We start from the raw sequence: 22508 nt of genomic DNA, 5'->3' as shown, positions 1-22508 counted from the left end.
GTTTATTTATTTTTGAGACAGAGAGAGACAGAGCATGAACAGGGGAGGGGCAGAGAGAGAGGGAGACACAGAATCAGAAGCAGGCTCCAGGCTCTGAGCCATCAGCCCAAAGCCTGACGGGGGGCTCGAACTCACGGACCCTGAGATCGTGACCTGGGCTGAAGTCGGACGCTTAACCTACTGAGCCACCCAGGCGCCCCTCACATAAACTTTTAAATCTGGTGTGAGGAGGGGCACCTGGGTGGCTCAGTCGGTTAAGCCTCTGACTTCAGCTCGGGTCATGATCTCACAGTCCATGGGTTTGAGCCCCACCTCAAGCTTTCTGCTGACGGCTCAGAGCCTGGAGCCTGTTTCGGATTCTGTGTTTCCCTCTCTCTGACCTCCCCCATTCATGCTCTGTCTCTCTCTGTCTCAAAAACAAGTAAACATTAAAAAAAAAAAAAGTAAATCTGGTGTGAGGAAAGGGACTAACATTTTCTTCGAAACGTTTTGCTAGCACCACGTTTTTCCCACCAAATTAAAACACCACCTTTATAGTGTATAAACTTCTCACTATATCACGTATAAAATAGCGAGATCTGTTTACAGATCTTGATTCTTTTCTCTACTGATCTAACAACATTGTTTTGATTACAATGAGCATGTTTTGGTAAGTGGAAGGCAACTGGTTCCTCGCCATTCTTATTTTTTATATATTCTCTGTTTTAGATGGTTATCCTTCCATATAAACTTTAAAATTCATCCTTCTTAGATAAGTAATTCATTTAAAAGTGTACAGAAGTGGGCGCCTGGGTGGCTCAGTCGGTTAGGCTTCTGACTTCAGCTCAGGTTAGTTCTCACGGTCCGTGGGTTCGAGCCCCACCTCAAGCTTTCTGCTGACAGCTCAGTGCCTGGAGCCTGCTTTGGATTCTTTGTCTCCCTCTCTCTCTGCCCCTCCCCTGCTCATGCTCTGTCTCTCTCTGTCTCAAAAATAAAAACATTTAAAAAATTTTTTAAAAAAGTGTACAGAAGTTACACAGTTAAAGTCTGTTTTCTACCACTGTCCCTCATCCATTCAGCTTCCTACTCTAGAGGCAATCAATGGTAAGAGTGTGTTGTGTATGCTTTCAGAGATGTGTTATGCTGTCTAAGCCTAAAGCTAGCATAATAAACTTTGCTGCCCCTTACTTGCTTCATTTAATACATAACTTGGAGATCATTTCATATCTGTCCCAAAGTTCTTTTATATCAATTTGCTTTATAGCTCATAATGTACCATATGAATGTACCACAGTGTATTTAGTAAGCCCCAAATTTATAGATTAGGTTTTTAAAATAGTATTTTTATGACAACAGTGTTACAGTGAATAATCTTGTGCATATGCCATCTCCTACACTTGAGATTCCATCTGTAGGCAGATGTCCTAGAAATGGAGTCGCCAACTCAAAACATATGTGCGTTTGTAATTTTGGTTAGTAAATGTTGCTTCAGTAATACAAGAAAAATGCTGTCTCAGAGTAGCTTTAATTTAAGTTTCTTCTTGAAAAAGGTTGAATGTCTTTTCATATGTTTAGGAATTATTTTTCTCTCTGTGAATATATGGATCTTCATGTCTTATTTTCTAATTGGGCAGTTGGTGTTTTTCTCATTGATTTGCCTGAGTTCTTCTTATATTAGGAAATAAGCCCCTTATCTGTGATAAGCATTATAAAAATTTTCAAGTTTTGTTTTAATTCCTAATTGTTATGTAATTGAGTTTCTGTCTTCTGAGTTTTATGTGATACTTAGGCCCTACACTTAGCAAGATTGTAAAAATAAAATTATTTAGTGATGTCTTAGATACTTCTCTTTAAAAATTAAGATTATTTTATTTTACATTTAAATCTTTGATCTATTCACAGTTTTTCCCAGTGTAATTAATGAGAGGATCCAACTTTGTCCCTACTAGCTTTACAGTTATTTCATTATTATGTATGATTGAGGTTTGCTTCTGATTTTGCTAAATAGTTAAGTTTTCCTCTGTTTCTATTTTATTATTATGAAAATTTCAAATATATAAAATGCTACAAAGAGGGATATAATAAACAAGTGTGTGTATCCCAAATTAATAATGTTGTTTGCTTAGTTTGATTCAATATTTTTCTTTATTTTGTCTTTTCCTTTATTTATTTATTTTGAGAGAGACAGAGATAGAGCAAGTGGGAGAGGGGCAGAGAGAGAGAGAGAGAGAATCCCAACAGGTTTCACAGTACCAGTGAAACTGTGACATCAAGACCTGAGCTGAAACCAGGAGTTGGCTTGATTGAGCCACCTAGGTGGCCCTGATTCAATATCTATTTTTAAAGGAATGTTATAAATACATTTCAAATACCTTTTGTATCCCATTTTAGTCTCAATGCCCTCTTTCCTCTTTCAATGCCTCTTTTATAGTAATAGATTATCACTATTAGGGTTTGTGTGAATCTATCTAACTTTTTGTATTTTTGCCACTTTATTTGAAAAAATCAATTTCTCCCAACATTTTACTATAAAAAGTTCCAAATGCACAGAAAAGTTGAAAGAATAGTAAAACGAATATTTATACACCATCCACCTAGATTCAAAGTTATTAGTGTTTTGCCATATTTGCTTTCTTTCTCTCTGTGTATGCTTGTTACTTTGTTATTTAAAAGTAAATTGTAAGGGACTTCTTTAAGCTGAAATCAAAGGGTACTAGTTAGTAACAGGAAAATATGACAGTATAAAACTCACTGGTAAAGGTGAATACATAGTAAAATTCAGAATAATCTAATGTAAAGGTGGTGGATTAATCTCTTATTTATAAAGCTAGTTGAAGGCTAAAAGACAAGAGTAGTAAAAATTACTATAACTGCAATACTTTGTTATGAATGCACAAGATAAAAAGATACAAACTGTGATATTAAATGTTGATGGGGGTTCCCTTTTCTCCACATTCTCGCCAACATTTGTTTATTATCTTTTTGATCATAGCCATTCTGACAAGTGTGAGGTGATATTTCATTGTGGTTTTGATTTGCACTTCTCTAATGATTAGTGTTGAGCATCTTTTCATATACTTTCTGGCCATCTCCATGTCTTTGGGGAAAAAATGTCTATACAGATCCTCTTTCCACCTTTTAATTGGATTGTTTTGATTTTGCTATTGAGTGGTATGAGTTCTTTATAGATTTTGGTACTTAACCCCCTATCACCGTATAATTTGCACATATTTTCTCCCACTTGGTAGATTGCCTTTTCATTTTGTTTATGGTTTCATTTGCTGTGCAGAAGCTTTTCTCCCCTTCTTACCTTGTGATTCTGGTCTGTGTTGATTTTCCACATTGATATAGATGAGATCCTCCTGCCCCCATCTCTATAGTCTTTTCCTTTCTACAGTGAGTGGCTCAAGAGGGATTTTTAACCAAAACCAAATGTTATTTACACATACCTGAAAATTTAACAGCTGTTTCCTATGCTTACTCTCAAGCTTTTCTTTCTCCCTCCAGTTGTAAGAGATTAGCTATCATGCTAAAGTCATTTTGCTTAGAGCGGCACCTGGGTTGCTCAGTGGGTTGTGCATCCAACTCTTGGTTTCAGCTCAGGCCATAATCTCACAGTTTTGTGGGCTCGAGCCCCATATCAGTTCTGTGCTGGCAGCAAGGAGCCTGATTGGGGTATTCTCTTTCTTCCTCTCTTTCTCTTTCTGTCTATCCCCCGCTCACACTCTCTCTCTCATAATAAATAAATAAACTTTAAAAATAAATAAATAATGCTTAGAAGCCTAAAGCCATTGTGGTGAATTCCTTGCTTTAGTGTATTATGTTGAATGCTAGATTTTATTGCCTTAATCTGAAATTAGATTAGCCTAATATAATGCCACAATTTCTTTTATTTTTTGCCACAATTTCTTTTAGATCTTCAACCAATTATGGCTATGGGAATTGATTAATGACTTTGGGGTACAGTGCGAGAATTGTACAGTCCTTCCCACAATGACTGTTTTAGTGGATGGTGGGATTTGTAATGCACAATTACTGAGTATGCGATCTCATGCCTCTGAGCCTTTCTGTCACAACCTTACCCATAAGAGTATTCATTGGTAATTAAAGGACAGAATTAATAGAAACCAAATAGAAAAGTCTTAGTCTTGTAATAGACCATGGTCAGACCATGGTGAAAGCCACCACAATGATTGTGACTTGGTTAGAAAGTTACTCCAGAAAGATCAATTTCCAACAGGAGTAGAGTCCAAAGTTCATGTTGTAAGAATAAGACAAGTTCTCGTTAACACTGAAAAAATTAACATGTCTCTTTATTCCCCAAAGCCAGTGCTAAAAGTCTACCAAGATCATAAGAGGCCAGAATACATATATGAACAGAACCGATTTCAGTTAATCTCTTCTGGAATCATAAAACCTCCAGGAAGCACTGAAGAAAGAAGTTCTACCAAATTATCTGTTCAGTTTCTTGAGCCTCAGTATACTGTGAGGAAGAAAAAACAGGTATGCTATTAAAGTACTTAATTAATCCTTTCAATTTAGTTTTAGTTTCCTATAACATTGCTAACATGCTTTTAACTCATAAGAACAGTTGCAAAATTTTTCTCTATCAGGTTGCACAATGGATTTGGGAAATACAGCACTTCTCAGTTCTTACTCAAGGAAAATTTGGACAGTAGAGGAAAATCATAAAGGAAAACTTCCAGCATCTATATGGTGTTCCCTAATCTTCTCTTACATATTAAAAGAAGACATAATAGTGTTTTGAATTTTATTTTACCTTTTATGAAATTTTCATCATTATTACCCAAAATGACAATCTTTTGAATACCTTGGTGAAAGGCAATAAAACAGAAACTGAACCAGCTAGAAAGACAATTTTTGTAATTGGTGAGTTGTAGAGTGGGAAGGTACCTTGCAAGGAGTCCTTGAATAGTAGCTCTGGGAGAAACCAACAGAGCATGGCTTTCTATAAATACCTGCAGATAATTAAACAAAGGAATAGAAGTGGGAAAAAATGTGGACACACTCACAGTAAAAATGCCAACAGACCCGAGAATTCTCTGAGCTTTTTATTGAGAGGATCCTTCTAGACTTGTTGAACATTTCAGTGTCAGTTATGTTTCAGGCTTTGGGCTAGAGTGGTAGAAAGGAAGAGATGAAGACAGCCTTCATCCTCAAGGATTTCAGAATCTTTGGGTGGGTACGTGGACAAGTGAATGCTCCAGCTCAGGGGGTTGTGATAAAAACTCTGGTTGGTCATTTAAGCTACAAAATCCTGGAGAACTGAACAGGAGGGAAAGCTTGCACCTGGTGGTGAGAGGGATGGTCAGTGGAGGAAAAGCTACCATAGGGAATGGCACTAATAAGCTTGGAAGAGTGAATGGAAAGTTAGTAAGGCAGAGGAGGTGGGAGAGTGGTGGGCTTGAGAAGCCGGCTGGAAGAGGCTCACTGTGGGTGTCGGTGAGATCACCCTGAAAGAATATCACATGATTAGTTATATAAAATCATAAACCCTCAACTAACTTGGTTTCTGTGAAGTAGGAAAGGAGAACAGGCTATCTTAAGTAGAGCCAAGAAAGAACTGATTGCCCATAAGTTAGTTTATTTGGTATAAAGTGGGCATCATGACCTTGAATTTAAAGAAGAAGAATGAAATTGTGCACATCTAGGATGAAGGGAGGAGGATGAAAGGGGATGTTAAATTGTGTGTTATGCGTGGTTGTAGCTGTAACTAAGTGAAGAATTCAAATAAGAGCCAGGGGTTGAAGGGAAAATATGGAAGAAAGGAAATATTCCATATAAAATGAGAAGGTATTATTCTGATAAGAGGGTCATTTTGGTGGTGGGAGGGGGGGATGGGTATTGATTTCTCAGAAGGAGCTTAGAATGGAAATGCACCAGTGAGGATTCCCTGAGAGATAAAAGAAGGCAGTTGGAGGCGTTGCTTCTAGTAATTAAGGAAGATTGCCTTATCAAATTGGACTAAACATCCATCATGGAGAGCACTACAAGTGTTCTACACTTTATGAATAAATGCTTCTTTTGTTCCCTTTCCCCCACAAAATCTGAACTTATGTGGCTACTTAAATTGAATCACATTTTCACATTGAGCTACATAATTGGAAATAAGTATGCAGCTGAAAACATATAGGCCTATTGTTGAAGAAATCTTGTACTTAGAAGGCAGTAAAACTTCTTGAAGGATATAATAAAGAAAATACATGCATTTTCTGTAAAATATTGATACTCCACTCTCATAAAAATATTAAAGTTGACTATAGCCCTTGTTGAAACATTGGGACAAGGCAATGTGTATTTTCTCCTTGGGCCTTTTGTTGTTGTTGTTAGAGAGAGTGAGAGTGAGAGAGCACATGCATGTGGGAGGGAGAGAGCGAGAGGGAGAGAGAATCCCAGGCTGATGCTCAGAGCAGAGCCCACCATGGGGCTCAATCCCTCAACCCTGGGATCATGACCAGAGCTGAAATCAAGGGTTAAAGCTCAAGGACTGAGCCAGGCAGGTGCCCCTGGCCTATTCTTTTACATAAGAAAACAGTGCGGTTGCTGCTGTCTCTGGCCAATAAGTGAAAGAAGCACATTTTATCTTTTGAATTCAAAGATGTATTTCCTTCAGCTCTAAACTTTCCAGGATTTTCATCTCAAACTCCTATTCAACAGGGTATATTTAATCAAGAGATGGAAAATGATGACATCTGTGAATGCAAACGTTCTGAAGACGTTGTTCCGTAGAGCTTGTGGTAATCAATCTCTCGGAGAAATGGCAGCCTCTGTTAGTTATGCTAACAGGCAATAAATATATCATTTATATATTTGCATCGGCTATTCAACAAAGCAGGTCTGCGATGGGGATTCTTGTGTCTTAGTGCCAGTTGCCCCTCCACTGTCAGAGAGACAAGGTGATGACAGTTACCACCCTCCCCCACAGGAGGAGAGGGTGTGTGTGATGCTGCCCCAAGGTTTGTTGTGGAGGAACAAAGGAGTGTGAGCGGCACTGAGAGTACAGACAGGGGAGCTGGGGGGTTAGAACAAAGCTCAAGTGTGTGAACATGGTGGGGACTTAGCCTTGATGCTCCAGTGGTGGTCCGCAGTATCCGCAGGTTAGAAATGCAGGATCACAGGCTCCACCCCAGACTTGACAGAAGCTGCAATTTAACAGGACACCTAGATAATTCACACTCACATTTAAATGTGAGAAACACTGGTCTACAGAACTGGCAATTATGAATTTGTAACATGTATACGTCTCCAAGGGTATTATTACATAGTGATCCCCCAATGCTCAGTGTAACCACCCCTTACATTTACTCAAAAGTATTTTATTATGAGCTATGATGACAGCTGTCTAAGAATTCACACACTGAACAGCATTAAGGTTGTCAGAACTAGGTGAGGAGGTTAAGGGGAGAGGCCACGGTCAAGATAGACACTAAGCAACTGAGCAGGAAAAGTGGACTCCCAAGAACACCAGAGAAGTAGTGGCATTTTGATGTAATAAACACTTGACTTAAAGGAAAGAAGGCATCAGTGAGAGCTGATGTTGGGGGTTTGGGAAAGGGGATGGACACCTGGATAAGGAGTACTTGGAAGGAATATATCACTCCTTACAATAGTTTGAAGTTTTTCAGTTCAAAAATGATTGGGGCGCGTGGGTGGCTTAGCCGGAGTGCCACATAGGCTGAAAGCTGAACATGAAGCCTGCCTAGGATTCTCTCTCTCTCTTCCTCCCTCCCTCTGTCCCTCCCCTAAGTGCATGTTCTGTCTCTCAAATTAAAAAAAATTTTTTTTTTTTAATACTTGCCTTTGAGCACTAGACATCTCAGGAACTTCAGTAATTAGTGCTTGAGGTTAATATTTTATCATGTTTTTTTAGTCATGTCTTTTGGTTTTGTTTTGCAAAAACTCATCATTTTAAAAATTGGCTTTGTTTTGATCCAGCAGCCCTCAGCTGAGATGTTCTCTCCCTCTCCTCCTAAACTGTCACGTACCAGTATTGGAAGAAGAGGTCTCTATGGGACCAGTTCCTCAGCGTACCCTAAGTACTTTTTCCATGATCGGGAAGAAGTCGTTAAAGCCAACGTTCGTAATCCTTTGCAAATCATTAAAATAATACGTGAAAATGAACACCTCGGATTTCTTTATATGATCCCTGCAGTGCCAAGGTCTTCCACTGAATATGATACATATAATCTCAAGTGAGTTCTCTTTTATGAAGCAATGTATTAAACAGTAAAAGCTTCAAATAAGATCGCAAATGTTATCCATAATTGATTGGGTATAAATGGTAAATATAAAATATAATTTTGGTTATCATCCAATGACAAATGAATCATAATCACAATAATTTTATTATTTCCCTTTAGCTTTCTTTTACTTATAGACAACATTTTAGAGAGTAGCACACTTTTGTGCCTCTTCTATGTGTGTATTATGTAATGCCATATATTTTTAATCAGTATTACAAAGATAATTTTGATATCTTGTGATTGCTGAGAAAAGAAGGCAATGCGTAAAAAGTAGGTGCATGATTTGTGTTACATGTTCTTTTGACTTTCCTTAGAGTGGGAATAAGGATTTTTTTTTTAAATAAAAGGAGCTTGATAACTTAAGGTATTTATATAGATTAATAACACAAATACATTCACATAGACTGTCTATTATTTCTAAGCACACATTTGTTGTTAAAATAATTAGACGAGTTGTACAAATGCGGGTCTGTGAATTGCTTTAAAGTTCAGCACAACAGGTAGCAGAACTTAAAGTTGATACTGGCTTTCCTCCATTGTTGTTTGGTTGAGTTGACAATTGTTGTTGAGACGGTCTTTCCTGGTAGCTGATAGTAGTTTAGCTTTACCACCAAGTTCTTGGAGCTACCTTCCCATTCTCTGCTGTGTAGGAAGATAAAAGGAACTCCTAGGAATTATCTTCTTCTCCCTTACTCAGCCCTGTAGTTTTGACTGAGTCGGGTAACACTGAAGACAGCACTCCTTCTAGGATTGAGAGGGAGAGAAGAATAACATTTTTAAATGATAGATTTATTATAAATCCTGAAAGAGCTTAATTAGAATGAGATATAATTTATAGAAAGAACAAATATGCCTATAAAAATCCAATCATTCAACAAAATGTATTGAGCACCCAACTCTATAGCATGAACTGTTCTAGGTGCTAGAGAGATGTTAGTGAGCCACCCAGATCAAAATTGCTGTCCTTGTGGAGCTTGCATCTTAGTAGAGGGAGAGAGTAACAAACACAACATCTGAGTAAATTACAGAGAATGCTGGACGGTGATAAGTTTTACAAAAAAAGTAGAGCAGAGCGAAGGAGATTAGGAGTTCTGGGGAAGAAGTTGTGAATTAGCTGGGATAGTCAGGGTAGGCCTCATTGACAAGCGGCTATTTGAATAAGGACTGGAAGGAGAAGGAGTCAATGATGTACTGACAGAGAGAAGAAAGAAGCATTCCAGACTGCAGAAAAGTGAATACAAATGCCCCAAGGCAGGAGCATACCTGGCATGTTCAAGAAGCAAAGACTGTAGGAGAGTGAATGAGAGCTAGAAAACAGACCATGAAGGGCCTTGACAGTCATCCTATGAACATTAAGTTTTACTTTGAGAAAAGTGGAGACCCATGGATAGACTTCAAGCAGAGAAGTGTCATGATCTGAGTTACATTTTGAAAGGGACTGCTCTGGTTGCTGTGTAGAGAATACTTCTTCTTGCTTCTCAAAAGCAAGAGTTGAAAAGGAAGACCAATTAGAAGGCTGTAATAATTCAGGTGAGAGATGAACCAGGGGGAGGTGATGAGAAGTGGGTCGAATTCTGGAAATAAGTTGAAGGTCAAGCCAACAGGATGTTTTTATGGACTGTATGCAAGGTGGAAAACCAGAGAGGAGTCCTGGATGACTTTAATGATCCAGTTGACTGGGCTCAAGAGGAAGATTAGAGTTCCTTGTATCTGAGACACAGAAAACTGAATGGAACAGATTTATTGGGGAAAAAAAAGAGTTTGGGTTTGGACCTACTAATTTGGGGATGCCAAAGATATGAAAGAAGTGAGGTGATAGATGAAAGGAGAATTGGGGTCTAGTGAGGTTTTTTTTTTTCTTTTTTAAGATGGGAGAATTAATATAGAATAGAATTTAAAGACCTTTGATGTAAAAGAAAATAATCCCTTTAATAGCATTGTCATTCCCACCACTGCCTTACTACTTTTTAAAATTTTTTTTAAAATGTGTATTTATTTTTGAAAACGAGAGACAGAGCACAAGTGGCAGAGGGACAGAAAGAGAGGGAGACACAGAATCTGAAGCAGGCTCCAGGCTCTGAGCTCTCAGCACAGAGCCAACGCGGGCCTCAAACCCACGAACTGTGAGATCATGACCTGAGCCAAAGTTGGACACTTAACTGACTGAGCCACCCAGGCGCCCCACGCCTCCAAATCTTGATTTCAGCTCTGGTCATGATCTCACAGTTGGTGACTTCGAGCCCTGTGCAGAGCCTGCTTGGGATTTTCTGTCTTCCTCTCTCTTTGCCCCTCCCCCACTCATGCTCACTCTCTCTCAGAATGAACAAATAAATTTTTTTAAAAAAAATCATGTAATTACCCAGATATCAAGAAGTGCCATTTGTGATATTCATTCCCCACTATGAGAAGAGTCAAAGTTTGCCAAATGTAAAATGATTTTCTATTAAAGATGAATATGGAAACTGCTTTTGTCCAATTCAGGAGATAAATTGTATATCTAGACTAATGAGCACTTCTACTTGGGGAATTGAGTTGATATTTTATACTTTTTTGAACTGATAGTAGTGATGCTTGATGATAATATGCAAGTGCTCATTTAAGAAGATAGAGTTTGGGGGGGGCGGTAGTGCCTGGGAGGCTCAGTTGGTTAAGTGTCCAACTTTGGCTCAGGTCATGATCTCATGGTTTGTGGGTTCAAGGCCCATGTGGGGCTCTGTGCTGAGAGCTCAGAGTCTGGAGCCTGCTTCAGATCCTGCGTCTCCCTCTCTCTCTGCCCCTCCCCTGCTCATCCTCTGTCTCCCTCTCTCTCTCAAAAAATAAATAAGCATTTATTTTTTTTTTTATTTTATTTTTGAGACAGAGACAGAGCATGAACGGGGGAGGGTCAGAGAGAGGGAGACACAGAATCTGAAACAGGCTCCAGGCTCTGAGCTGTCAGCACAGAGCCCGACGCGGGGCTTGAACTCATGGACCATGAGATCATGACCTGAGCCGAAGTCGGCCGCTTAACCGACTGAGCCACCCAGGCGCCCCTAAATAAGCATTTAAAAAAAAGAAGAAGATAGAGTTGGAATCCTGGTTTATTTTATTACATTTTGGGGTTGATATTAATTTTTCCTCCCTAGTCTGAACTCCAGATATTATAAACCTAATGAAAAGATAGTCATTTGGGTAGCACAAACTTGGTAGCAGCTAAATTGGAAGTTAAAACTAGTTATAAACACTGGGTCAGTGACATGAGGACATGTTATATACTAAACTCCTTTTAATAGTAATGTGATAAAATATGTCTTTGCATAGTTTTCAAGTGTCGTAGAATATGTCAGATGTGAAGTTCTACAATGATTATCTCTCTACCATGATCCCTCTTGGTGAGAAAATAGTTCTGTTTATCAAGTTTATTCTAAAATATCAACTTAGTGCTATATGTTAGGTATAATGATTTTGTCAGGAATAAGCTTCAAGGAGATGTCTAAATATGTTGGAATATCAATCTGAATAAGTACACAACTATATGCTGCAGATTATTTTGCCCAGCAAGGGGGCATAGTAGTGACTCTGGTCAGCTTTGGGGCAAGTAAAGAGGAAACTAGGTAAAGAATCAGGAAATAGGGAGATCATGAAGAGCATAGAGAACAGAGAATAGAACTGATCAAGACAAAATAATCCTGTTTTGTTGGGACTGAAGACCTTGAACAAGAATGATTGTAACTGAAGGGTAGCTATGAGATATGGGGGAGGATTGTTGGCTAGAGAGTGGAATATATATCCACTTTGTGTGAGAGCACATGAAAGTGAATCATCACATTTTATGTCATAAAAGATCATTAGTGTTTACTTTGTTCTAGGCAAATTATTTTTGTATGTCATATCATTTAATCCTCACAAAATACTATACAATAGATACAATTATTATCTCTATTTTACAATGAGTCACAAAATGGTTAACTGCCCTAGGTCTTACAGTAAGATAGCATAATACTCTCATGGTCCATCCATGTTGTTGCAAATGGCAGGATTTTGTTCTTTTTTATGTCTGAGTAGTATTCCACCGTGTGTGTGTGTGTGTGTGTGTGTGTGTGTGTGTGTGTGTGTGTACACAGTTGCTGGGTATACACACACACATGCACACACACACCGTCTTCTTTATATTTAATGGATACTTGAGGTTGGTTTCATATCTTGGCTATTGCAAATAATGCTGCAGTGAACATAGGGACACATACATCTTTTTGAACTAGTGTTTTTGTTTTCTTTGTATAGATACCAAGTAGTGGAATTGCTGGATCATATGGTAAAATCTATTTTTAATTTTTTGAGGAAACTCCATATTGTTTTCCATGGTCATTGTACCAATTTACATCCCCATCAACAGTCTACAAGGATTCCCTTTTCTCCACATCCTCACCAACATTTGTTATTTCTTGTCTTTTTGATAATAATGATTCTGACAGATGTAAGGTGATTGATACCTCATTGTGGTTTGGTTTGCATTCCCCTGATGATTAGTGATGTTGGGTACATTTTTATGTACCTGTTGTCCATCTGTATGTCTTCTTTGGAAAAATATCTATGCAGATTCTCTGCCCATTTTTTATTTGGATTGTTTGGGTTTTTTATTATTGAGTTGTATGAATTCCTTATATTTTTTGAATATTAATCTCTTACCAGATACATGATGTGCAAATATGGTCTCCTATTCAGTAGGTTCCCTTTTTATTTTGAAGATTTCCTTCACTGTATTGAAGCTTTTTAATTTAATGTAGTCCCACTTGTTTATTTTAGCTTTTGTTTCCTGTGTTTTTGGTGTCAAATCCAAAAAAATCATCACCAAGACCAATCTCAAGGAGTTTACCACCAATGTTTTCTTCTAGGAGTTTTGTGGTTTCAGGTCTCATGTTCAAGTCTTTAATCTATTTTGTTTTTTTTTGTTTTTTTTTTTGTTTTTTTTGTTTATTTATTTATTTATTTATTTATTTATTTATTTATTTATTTTAATATATGAAATTTACTGTCAAATTGGTTTCCATACAACACCCAGTGCTCATCCCAAAAGGTGCCCTCCTCAATACCCATCACCCACCCTGCCCTCCCTCCCACCCCCCATCAACCCTCAGTTTGTTCTCAGTTTTTAACAGTCTCTTATGCTTTGGCTCTCTCCCACTCTTTAATCTATTTTGATTTAGCTTTTGTGTATGACGTTAGATGGCAGTCCAATTTCATTCTTTTGAATGTGGCTGTCCAGTCTTCCCAGCACCATTTACTGAACATGCTGTCCTTTCCCCATTGTATATTCTTGGCTCTTCTGTCATAAAATAATTGACCATATATTCAGGCTTTTATCTCTAGGTTTCTTATTCTGTTCCATTAATCTATATGTGTGTTTTTATGCCAATACCATATTGGTTTGATTAGTTTAGCTTCCTAATATTGTTTGAAATCAGGGAACATGATGTCTCCAGCTTTGTTCTGTCTCAGAGTGCTTGGACTATTTGGGTTCTCTTGAGGTTTGTCCTATTTCTGTGAAAAATGCATTTGAATTTTAATAGGGATTGTACTGAATCTGTACAATACTTTGAGTGGTATGGACATTTTAATATTAAATTTCCCAATCTATGAGCATGGACCCTCTTTCTATTTATTTGTATCCTCTTTGATAGCGTATTCTTAAAACTAGAATTTTACTAGAGCTATAAGATAAACACAGTGGTCAAAAGGAAAAAGATTAGACTACACTGTATATTAACTAACTTGAATTTAAAACAAAGTTAAATTTAAAACAAGGAAAAAGATTAGAAATTAGGCAACATAATTAAAAACATCTCACACTTGGATTTGTGAATCACAGTAACGTTCCAGTCCTTTGCCTAAATATCTCATTTGTATGGAAATGTTATCAAATGAATCAGTAGTTACAAGCAAGCTATATCAACACCTTACCAAAAGATGTCCACCATACCCAGAAAAGGATTTGAACTTTTTAAGGCATATTGAAGTACAAAATATGAAACCAAATTCTGTTTTTAGATTAATATCTCATCAATAAGCTTAAGAAGCTAGGCATGCAAGAACACACAATATCTAATGTCAGAATAACTCACTGTGGCAGAATTGCAATTTTACCAACCTGTGTAGAAATTTTTATTCTATTTGTTACCAGAAAAGCAAAGGAAATCTATCAATAATGCCACTAGTAGATCAACAGATTAGATAAGAGAGATTAACACACTCCAGGACATGATTAAAATTTTATTGCAGAAAAGGAGTTTTATTGAATATTGATGCATCTATAGATATTAGTAACTTCTAGATAATAATGCACTATTTAGAATCACTGAAGTGAAATATTGGAAGAACTTTGTCATGGGGGGGTGGAATCCTACTGGCGATGAAATATTTAAGGCAAATAAAACATTATGGAGATACTTCTTAAAAACATATTTGGAGCTTATTCTGAGAATCCTGCATTCAAGTAATACATTGTTTTATTTGCAAAGGAACTCCCATATGTAAATGTTTCCCTGCTGTTATGAATTCCAAACTAAATATTATCAAAACTGTGACTATAATAAAGTCCAAGACATAACAAAAAATATGTGAGCAGAATACCACTCTTTGCTTTTTAAAAAATTAATTTATTGGGGTACCTGGGTGGCTCAGTCAGTTAAGCACCGGACCTCAGCTCAGGTCACGATCTCATGGTTTGTGGGTTTGAGCCCCGTGTCAGGCTCTGTATTAACAGCTCAGAGTCCGCAGCCTGCTTCAGATTCTGTGTCTCCCCCTCTCTCTCTCTGCCCCTCCCCCACTTGCAGTCTGTCTCTCTCTCAAAAATAAACATTAAAAAAATTAATTAACTTATTTTTAAATTTATATCCAAGCTAGTTAGGATATAGTGCAGCAATGATTTCAGGAATAGATTCCTTAATGCTCCTTACCCATTTAGCCCATCCCCCCCTCCCACAACCCCTCCAGCAACCCTGTTTGTTCTCCATTTTCAAGAGTCTCTTATGTTTTCTCCACCTCCTTGTTTTTATATTATTTTTGCTTCCCTTCCCTTATGTTCACCTCTTTTGTATCTTAAAGTCCTCATATGAGTAAAGTCATATATTCGTCCTTCTCTAATTTTGCTTAGCATAATACCCTCTAGTTCCATCTACGTAGTTGCAAATGGCAAGATTTCATTCTTTTTGATTACTGAGTAATACTCTGTTGTATGTATATACCACATCTTCTTTACCCATTCATCCATCGATGGACATTTGGGCTCTTTCCATACTTTGGCTACTGTTGATAGTGCTGCTATAAACATTGGGGTACATGTGCCCCTTCAAAACAGCATACCTGTATCCCTTGGATAAATACCTAGTAGTGCAATTGCTGGGTCGTAGGGTAGTTCTATTTTTAATTTTTGGGGGAACTTTTATACTGTTTTCCGGAGTGGCTGTACTAGTTTTGCATTCCTACCAGCAGTGCAAAAGAGATCATCTTTCTCCGCATCCTTGCCAACACTTGTTGTTGCCTGAGTTGTTAATATTAGCCATTATGATAAGTGTGAGGTGGTATCTCATAGCAGTTTTGATTTGTCTTTCCCTGATGATGAGTGAAGCTGAGCATTTTTTCATGTGTCGGTGGCCATCTGGATGTCTTCTTTGGAGAAACATCTATTCGTCTTTTGCTCATTTCTTCACTGGATTATTTGTTTTTTGGGTGTTCAGTTTGATAAGTTCTTTATAGATTTTGGATACTAACCCTTTATCTTATAGGTTATTTGCAAATATCTTCTCCCATTCTGTTGGTTGCCTTTTAGTTTTGCTAATTGTTTCCTTTGCTTTGCAGAAGATTTTTATTTTGTTGAGGTCCCAGTAGTTCATTTTTGCTTTTGTTTCCCTTGCCTCCAGAGACGTGTTGACTAAGAAGTTGCTGTGGCTGAGGTCAAAGAGGTTTTGCCTCCTTTCTCCTTGAGGATTTTGATGGCTTCCTGTCTTCTTTAAGTCTTTCACTCTTTTTGAGGGTTTTTTTTTTTTTGTGTGTGTATGATGTAAGAAAGTGTTCCAGGTTCATTTTTCTGCATGTTGCAGTCCAGTTTCCCCAGCACCACTTGAAGATATTCTTTCCTGCTTTGTCAAAGATTAGCTGGCCATATGTTTGTGGGTCCATTTCTGGGTTCTCTATTCTCTTCCATTGATCTGAGTGTCTGTTTTTGTGCCAGTACCATACTGTCTGGATAACAGCTTTGTAATATGTCTTGAAGTCTGGGATTGTGATGCCTCCAGCTTTGGTTTTCTTTTTCAAGATTCCTTTGTCCATTCAGGGTCTTTTCTGGTCCCATACAAATGTTAGGATTGTTTGTTTTAGCTCTGTGAAGAATGTGGTGTTATTTTGATAGGGATTGCATTGAATATATAGATTGCTTTGGGTTGTATCAACATTTTAATGATGTTTGTTCTAATCCAGGATCATGGAATGTTTTTCCACTTTTTTGTGTCTTCTTCAATTTCTTTCATAAGCTTTCTATAGTTTCAGTGTATAGATTTTTCACCTCTTTGATTAGGTTTATTCCTAGGTATTTTATGATTTTTGGTGCAACTGTAAATGGGATCAATCTTTGATTTTTCTTTCTGTTGCTTCATTATTGGTGTATAGGAATGCAATTGATTTCTGTGCATTGATTTTGTATCCTGCAACTTTGCTGAATTCATGGATCAGTTCTAGCAGTTTTTTGGTGGAATCTTTTGGGTTTTCCATATACAGTATCATATCATCTGTGAAGAGTGAAAGTTTGACTTCCTCCTGGCCAATTTGGATGCCTTTCATTCCTTTGTGTTGTCTGATTGCTGAGGCTAAGACTTCCAATACTATGTTGAATAACAGTGGCGAGAGTGGACATCCCTGTTGTGTTCCTGATCTTAGGGGAAATCTCTCAGTTTAGAATACCACTCTTTGAATTCAGCTTTGGGAAAATGATATTGGAAATGGGTCTCTAGTGATTTTTAGTGATTGTAATGGATTTAAACCTAAAGAAAAATTCAGCCAGAGTAACATCTGTCTGTGTTTCAGAGAAAGCTTACCATTGTTTCTGAAATACTTGAAATGTTTGGATTTTAAATCAGTTTGCATTTCACAAGAAATTTCAACACTGCATTTATCAAAGGGGAAAAAGGGAAAGCTATTAAAAGTGAAGAATGGTGGTACCTTTGGTTCACAATTTCAAGAGAACAAATTATCCCAATTCTGGTTAATGGAAAAGGGAGTTTCCATCCATAAGAGACAAAGCAATAAATCATCTGCTATTTGTTGTCTACTATTTCTATAAACAAAGTTTCTCGGTAGTGGTGGTTGTCAAGAATTTGAACAGACCATTCATCATGTCTTGATTAGAAATGCAGGTGGCTACTTCCAAACAGTTATGGTCACTGCTGTGGCTTATGAGCTAGGCTTTATTTGGAAGTTTTATCAAATTCAGTACTGAATATTTCCCTGGATACCTTGTGTGTTGTTTTTCTTGTTACAATAGAAAGAAATCAGAATTGATGCCTTCACCAGGGTGCCTTTCAAAATGTCACCATTGTGTGGATTTGTTAGAACACGGAAGTTTAGGAAGCATTGTTCTAGAGGACTGTAGGACAATTTTCTCTGCATGAGAATCTGATCTTGCTTGGTTAACTCTGAAACTCTGTTTCCCTGTATCCTGATAAGAGTAGAAGTCAGTTACTTTTAGGCAACATTGCTTATGATAAAAATGACCCCTGATTTGTGAATGATATCTGCACTGGGGGAGACTGAAAATGAATTCTAAATAACTGATGGGGAGCCATAGCTTTGGACTTACCATGGTGCAGCAACTCTTTTTCTGGGCATGCCTCTATCAGGAAGCCTGAAATCTATGCTTACAGAGTTATTGCAAGACATACTGGCTCATGTGGTAATAAGGCTTTTAAGCCAGGGTGGTTTCCATACCCACCCAGTGTGGATCTCATCTCCTTGCCTCTGAGTTGTCATCTAGGGAGAGGGTAGCTCCTGGGTGGCTGATAGATTCCTACAAGCAGTCCCATGGAAGAGTGAAGTCTGATGCTGCCCTGATGGCGAGAAGTAGTTCCTGCCCTATGCTCTTCCTAAGTAGAAGGGTTCCAAATATAGTTTATGAAAGTTTTATTAACCTGAACATTTAATTGAAGCTTAGAAGATTGCCTGGTGGAGCAATATGTAAGTCTTTCTTTTTCATGCTTAAATATAAGGAGCCATTGTTGGTGTTTGACAAATGTGGACTTTTCTCCCATTTCTATAGAACCTCTCATCCCACTTCTATGTGTCCATATTTTGCTATTTTTTTGTTTTGGTCATTGAAACATATATACACTTGATCACATTGATAAGGATACTTCTATAAAGTCATAGCGGTAACCAGACTTTTACAAAGGTGAATACTGTTACACAATACTACAAACACCAACTCTTAGCATGTGCCAAACACTGTTCCAAGTTCTTCATATGTATTAATTAATTTAATCTTCACAGCAACTCTGTAAGGTAGCCAGTATGAATAGATTCATTTTACAAATGATGAAACTGAGGCAGAGTTGGGCAAGTTTGACCAGCTAGTGTAGTGAACTGTGGGGCTGGAATTCAAACCCAAGTAGTTGGGCTTTAGCACCCAGCCTCTCATACACTGTGCCTAATAAACTCATTCTAATAATGACAGCTTTTCCTGTCACTTGCGTCACACATGCTGTGCTAGGCTGAACTGTGTGCTTTCTGTACATTAATATTATTTTGTCCTCAAAAGAACCTCCTTACAAGGGCATTCTCTATAGTTGAAAGGTGAGGAAATTGAGGCACAGATATATGAAGGACTTTGCTATTTGATATTGTTTCGTGATTTGCAGGTAGAAATTCAGAATTATATCTGATGTTCCCATCTTTCAATTCTATGATTTCATCCTCTGTGCAATGTTGATTTTCAAACCATTTAGTGAGTGGATAAATTTAGCGAGTGGATAAATCAGAATGTATGGCAGAGCCCTTCCCAAATACCAAGCATTTTTAGGGTCTATAAAGCCAAGAAAGAAGACACAAAATTTCTTCTACCTAAATGTTGCCTAATGTGTATTTCTAGGACCATCATATATAAGTGGTATTAATAGGTAGATGGTAAAAAACAATTATTCTGTGATCATATGCAATTAAGATACATTAAATTAAATCACTGGTTCTCAACCTGGGAGATTTTGCCCCCCAGGAGATATTGGGGGATGTCTGCAGGAACCTTTGGTTGCCATAACCAGAGAGGATGGTGCTGCTGGTGTCAAGTGGGAAGAGTAAGGGTAGCTGCTAAACAGCTGGCAGTGCACAGGACAGGCTCACACAACAGAGAGTTACCTGGCCCAACATGTCAGTAGTGCTTAGATTGAGAAACCTCAGGTTAAGTGATGCTAATTACACATTTCTGTCCTGTACGGCCAATCAACTCTTTCTTGAGGGACACATGCTGGGATTGGGACTCTGTGAAACAGAGTTATGTGGCTTGGGCTGTTAGGACCATATAATCATCTACACCAGGCTCGGGCCATATTACTTTCCCAATGATCCAGTTCTCAGATGGTTCCTAAGCCTATTATGTTAAAAGTATTTTTTTAGGGGCACCTGGGGGTCTCAGTCAGTTGGGCATCTGACTTTGGCTCAGGTCGTGATCTCATGGTTCATGAGTTCAATCCCCACATCAGGCTTGCTGCTTTCAGTGCAGAGCCTGCTTTGGATCTTCTGTCCTGTTTGCGCTCTCTCAAAAATAAACATTTTTTAAAAGTATTTTTTAAGTTTATTTATTTATTTTGAGAGAGAGAGCAAGTGTGTGCACCCAAACAGGGGAGGGGCAGGGAAAGGGGAGAGAGATACCAAGCAGGCTCCCCACTGTCAGCAGAAACCCAACATGGGGCTCAATCTCAGGATCCCTGAGATTGTGACTTGAGCCAAAATCAAGAGTTGGAGACTGAACCCCCTGAGCCACCCAAGTGCCCTGTTAAAAGTATTTTTAAAGGAAGCTTTTTAAATTTCAAACTAAAGCTATTCTGTCCTTTTAGTGAGATTACCTGTTTAGTGACCTAGAACAGAAAACACAGATAGATGTTTGATACTTTCTCAAATTTCAGCATTGTGGTTTCTGTGTGAAGTCATAATTACAAAAAACTTTATAGTGAGGTTATATGTCCTCTGTAATAACAGATCATTTTGAAGCCACATTATCAGGGGCGCCTGGGTGGCGCAGTCGGTTAAGCGTCCGACTTCAGCCAGGTCACGATCTCGCGGTCCGTGAGTTCGAGCCCCGCGTCAGGCTCTGGGCCGATGGCTCGGAGCCTGGAGCCTGTTTCCGATTCTGTGTCTTCCTCTCTCTCTGCCCCTCCCCCGTTCATGCTCTGTCTCTCTCTGTCCCAAAAATAAATAAAAAATGTTGAAGCCACATTATCAGAAACCTTGCCAAGTTGCCTAACACAATGACCATTTTCTTGGGCTAGTCCATAAAGAAATTTAAATCTGATGAGTCAAATTTCAGCCAGCACATGGAAACATTAAAGGCACCTCATATTTGCACTTGGAATAATAAAAAATGCTCAGCTTCATATTTTCTCCCTACCCTCTCTTCAAACACACACACACACACACACACACACACACACACACGCACAAACATGCCCTGGTAGTATTCTGGGGCTGTGACAATTTAATGGGTGATGATTTTATTTCACACAAAAATTTGAGGAAACTAGGGGTGCCTGGGTGGCTCAATTGGTTAAGCGTCTGACTTCGACTCAGGTCATGATCTTGTGGTTCATAGTTCAAAACCTGCATCAGGCTAATCTGCTGTCAGTGCGTAGCCTGCTTTGATCCTCTGTCCCCTCTCTCTCTGCCCCTCCCCTGCTTGTGCTCTCTCTCTCTCTCAAAAATAAATAAACATTAAAATTTTTTTGAAGAACCTAGAAGAGTGGTTCTCAGACTTGGCTACTAATAAGAATCACCCAGGCCCTACTCCAAGACATTATTTAATTGATTTGTGGTGAGCCTGAACAATAGTATTTCTTTAAAACTCACCAGATCATTCCAGTATTTAACTCAATGCTGCACTCCCATGGACTTTGAGCAGCGGTTCTCAAGCAAGCCCTAGAGGACTTGTTAAAACAGATGCTTAAACCTCTGGAGTTTCTGATTCAGTGGGTTGGGAACGTAGCCTGGGAAATTACAATTCCCATGGGATGCTTATTGCTGCTGTTCCAAGGACCTTGCTCTGAGAACTACTGGCCCCAGAATACTCTCTTATTACAGAAATTTGGATGTTTCTTCTTAGTTATGCTTTTGTTTAATTTTCTAGGTGAAAAAGAGTTCCTTATCAGATATTATACCCTTTCTGTTTAGTCAAACCAGAAACAAAGTAAGTCATTTCTCTTCTCTTTAGGTTAGGTCTAAACCCATACAGATTCATGATCTTGACCATCATCAAACAAATTGAGGTTTATAATTACAGAACACAGGAAGTAGCTAATTTCTTTCCAGGCAGTTGCTTACTTACCTTCACCCAATTAATATGCTCAGATTATAACAATTAAAACTGTATAATTATGAAAATAATAAGAGAACTTAGATTTGCATAGGGCCATATGAGCTTATCTAATATACTCCACTACCTTAAAGCAGGTAATTACTTGTTTGCTTGTTGAAATCAGAAACTTGAAGGAGATAGGAAGAGAGAACAGGGTGAACAAAGACATTTGTATGCATTCAAACATGGCCTAAGGTAGATATGATAAGTCAGCCTGACTAAAAAGGGAAATTTGTGGGACAGAGTAGGAACTAACATGAAACAAGAGGAGAGTGCCAAACACCTGGCAAAGTAATTTGGATTTGATGATATAAACAGTAGGAGACTATTTAAAGTTCTTGAGCAGGAGACAAACCACGTTTCTGCACTATTAGTCTTACTAGACTGGTTTCAAGATGATCAGAAGCATTTTCAATCTGTGTAACAACAGATAGAGCTGCTGTTTTAAATAACAAATCACACTGAGATATCATTGTTTTGGAAAATCAAGGAATTCTAGGAAAAGAAATTAACATTTTTAGAACCCCAGTAGGCACAATATGAGTTATAACTTAAATAAACAATAATAAGACAATTTATGACCTACCACAGGGCTGTGTAATTCTCATATGCCATATGATTCTCTCAAATACGACATAACCTTTTGGAGTTAATAGAAGCCTTGGAGCCTAAGTTTAATT

At 38.1% G+C, this 22508-nt stretch overlaps 1 protein-coding gene across 3 annotated transcripts in view; it reads left to right on the top strand.

Moving 5' to 3' along the window:
• Positions 1-22508, top strand: part of DNAH6 (dynein axonemal heavy chain 6) — a 254336-nt gene that overhangs the window by 32240 nt on the left and 199588 nt on the right. For 2 of the 3 annotated variants that reach the window (XM_058683522.1, XM_058683525.1), the window contains exons 3-4: positions 4306-4482; positions 7936-8192. In XM_058683522.1, the coding sequence (XP_058539505.1) occupies positions 4306-4482; positions 7936-8192 (434 nt within the window). The remainder of the gene's footprint in view (positions 1-4305; positions 4483-7935; positions 8193-22508) is intronic. The other variant, XM_058683523.1, reaches the window with a different exon arrangement.

This window comes from Neofelis nebulosa, chromosome 9 (assembly GCF_028018385.1).
Source record: "Neofelis nebulosa isolate mNeoNeb1 chromosome 9, mNeoNeb1.pri, whole genome shotgun sequence".
Classification (NCBI taxonomy): Eukaryota; Metazoa; Chordata; class Mammalia; order Carnivora; family Felidae; genus Neofelis; species Neofelis nebulosa.
The sequence above is the reverse complement of the archived record's forward strand: the minus strand, read 5'-3'. Positions and strand labels throughout refer to the sequence as shown.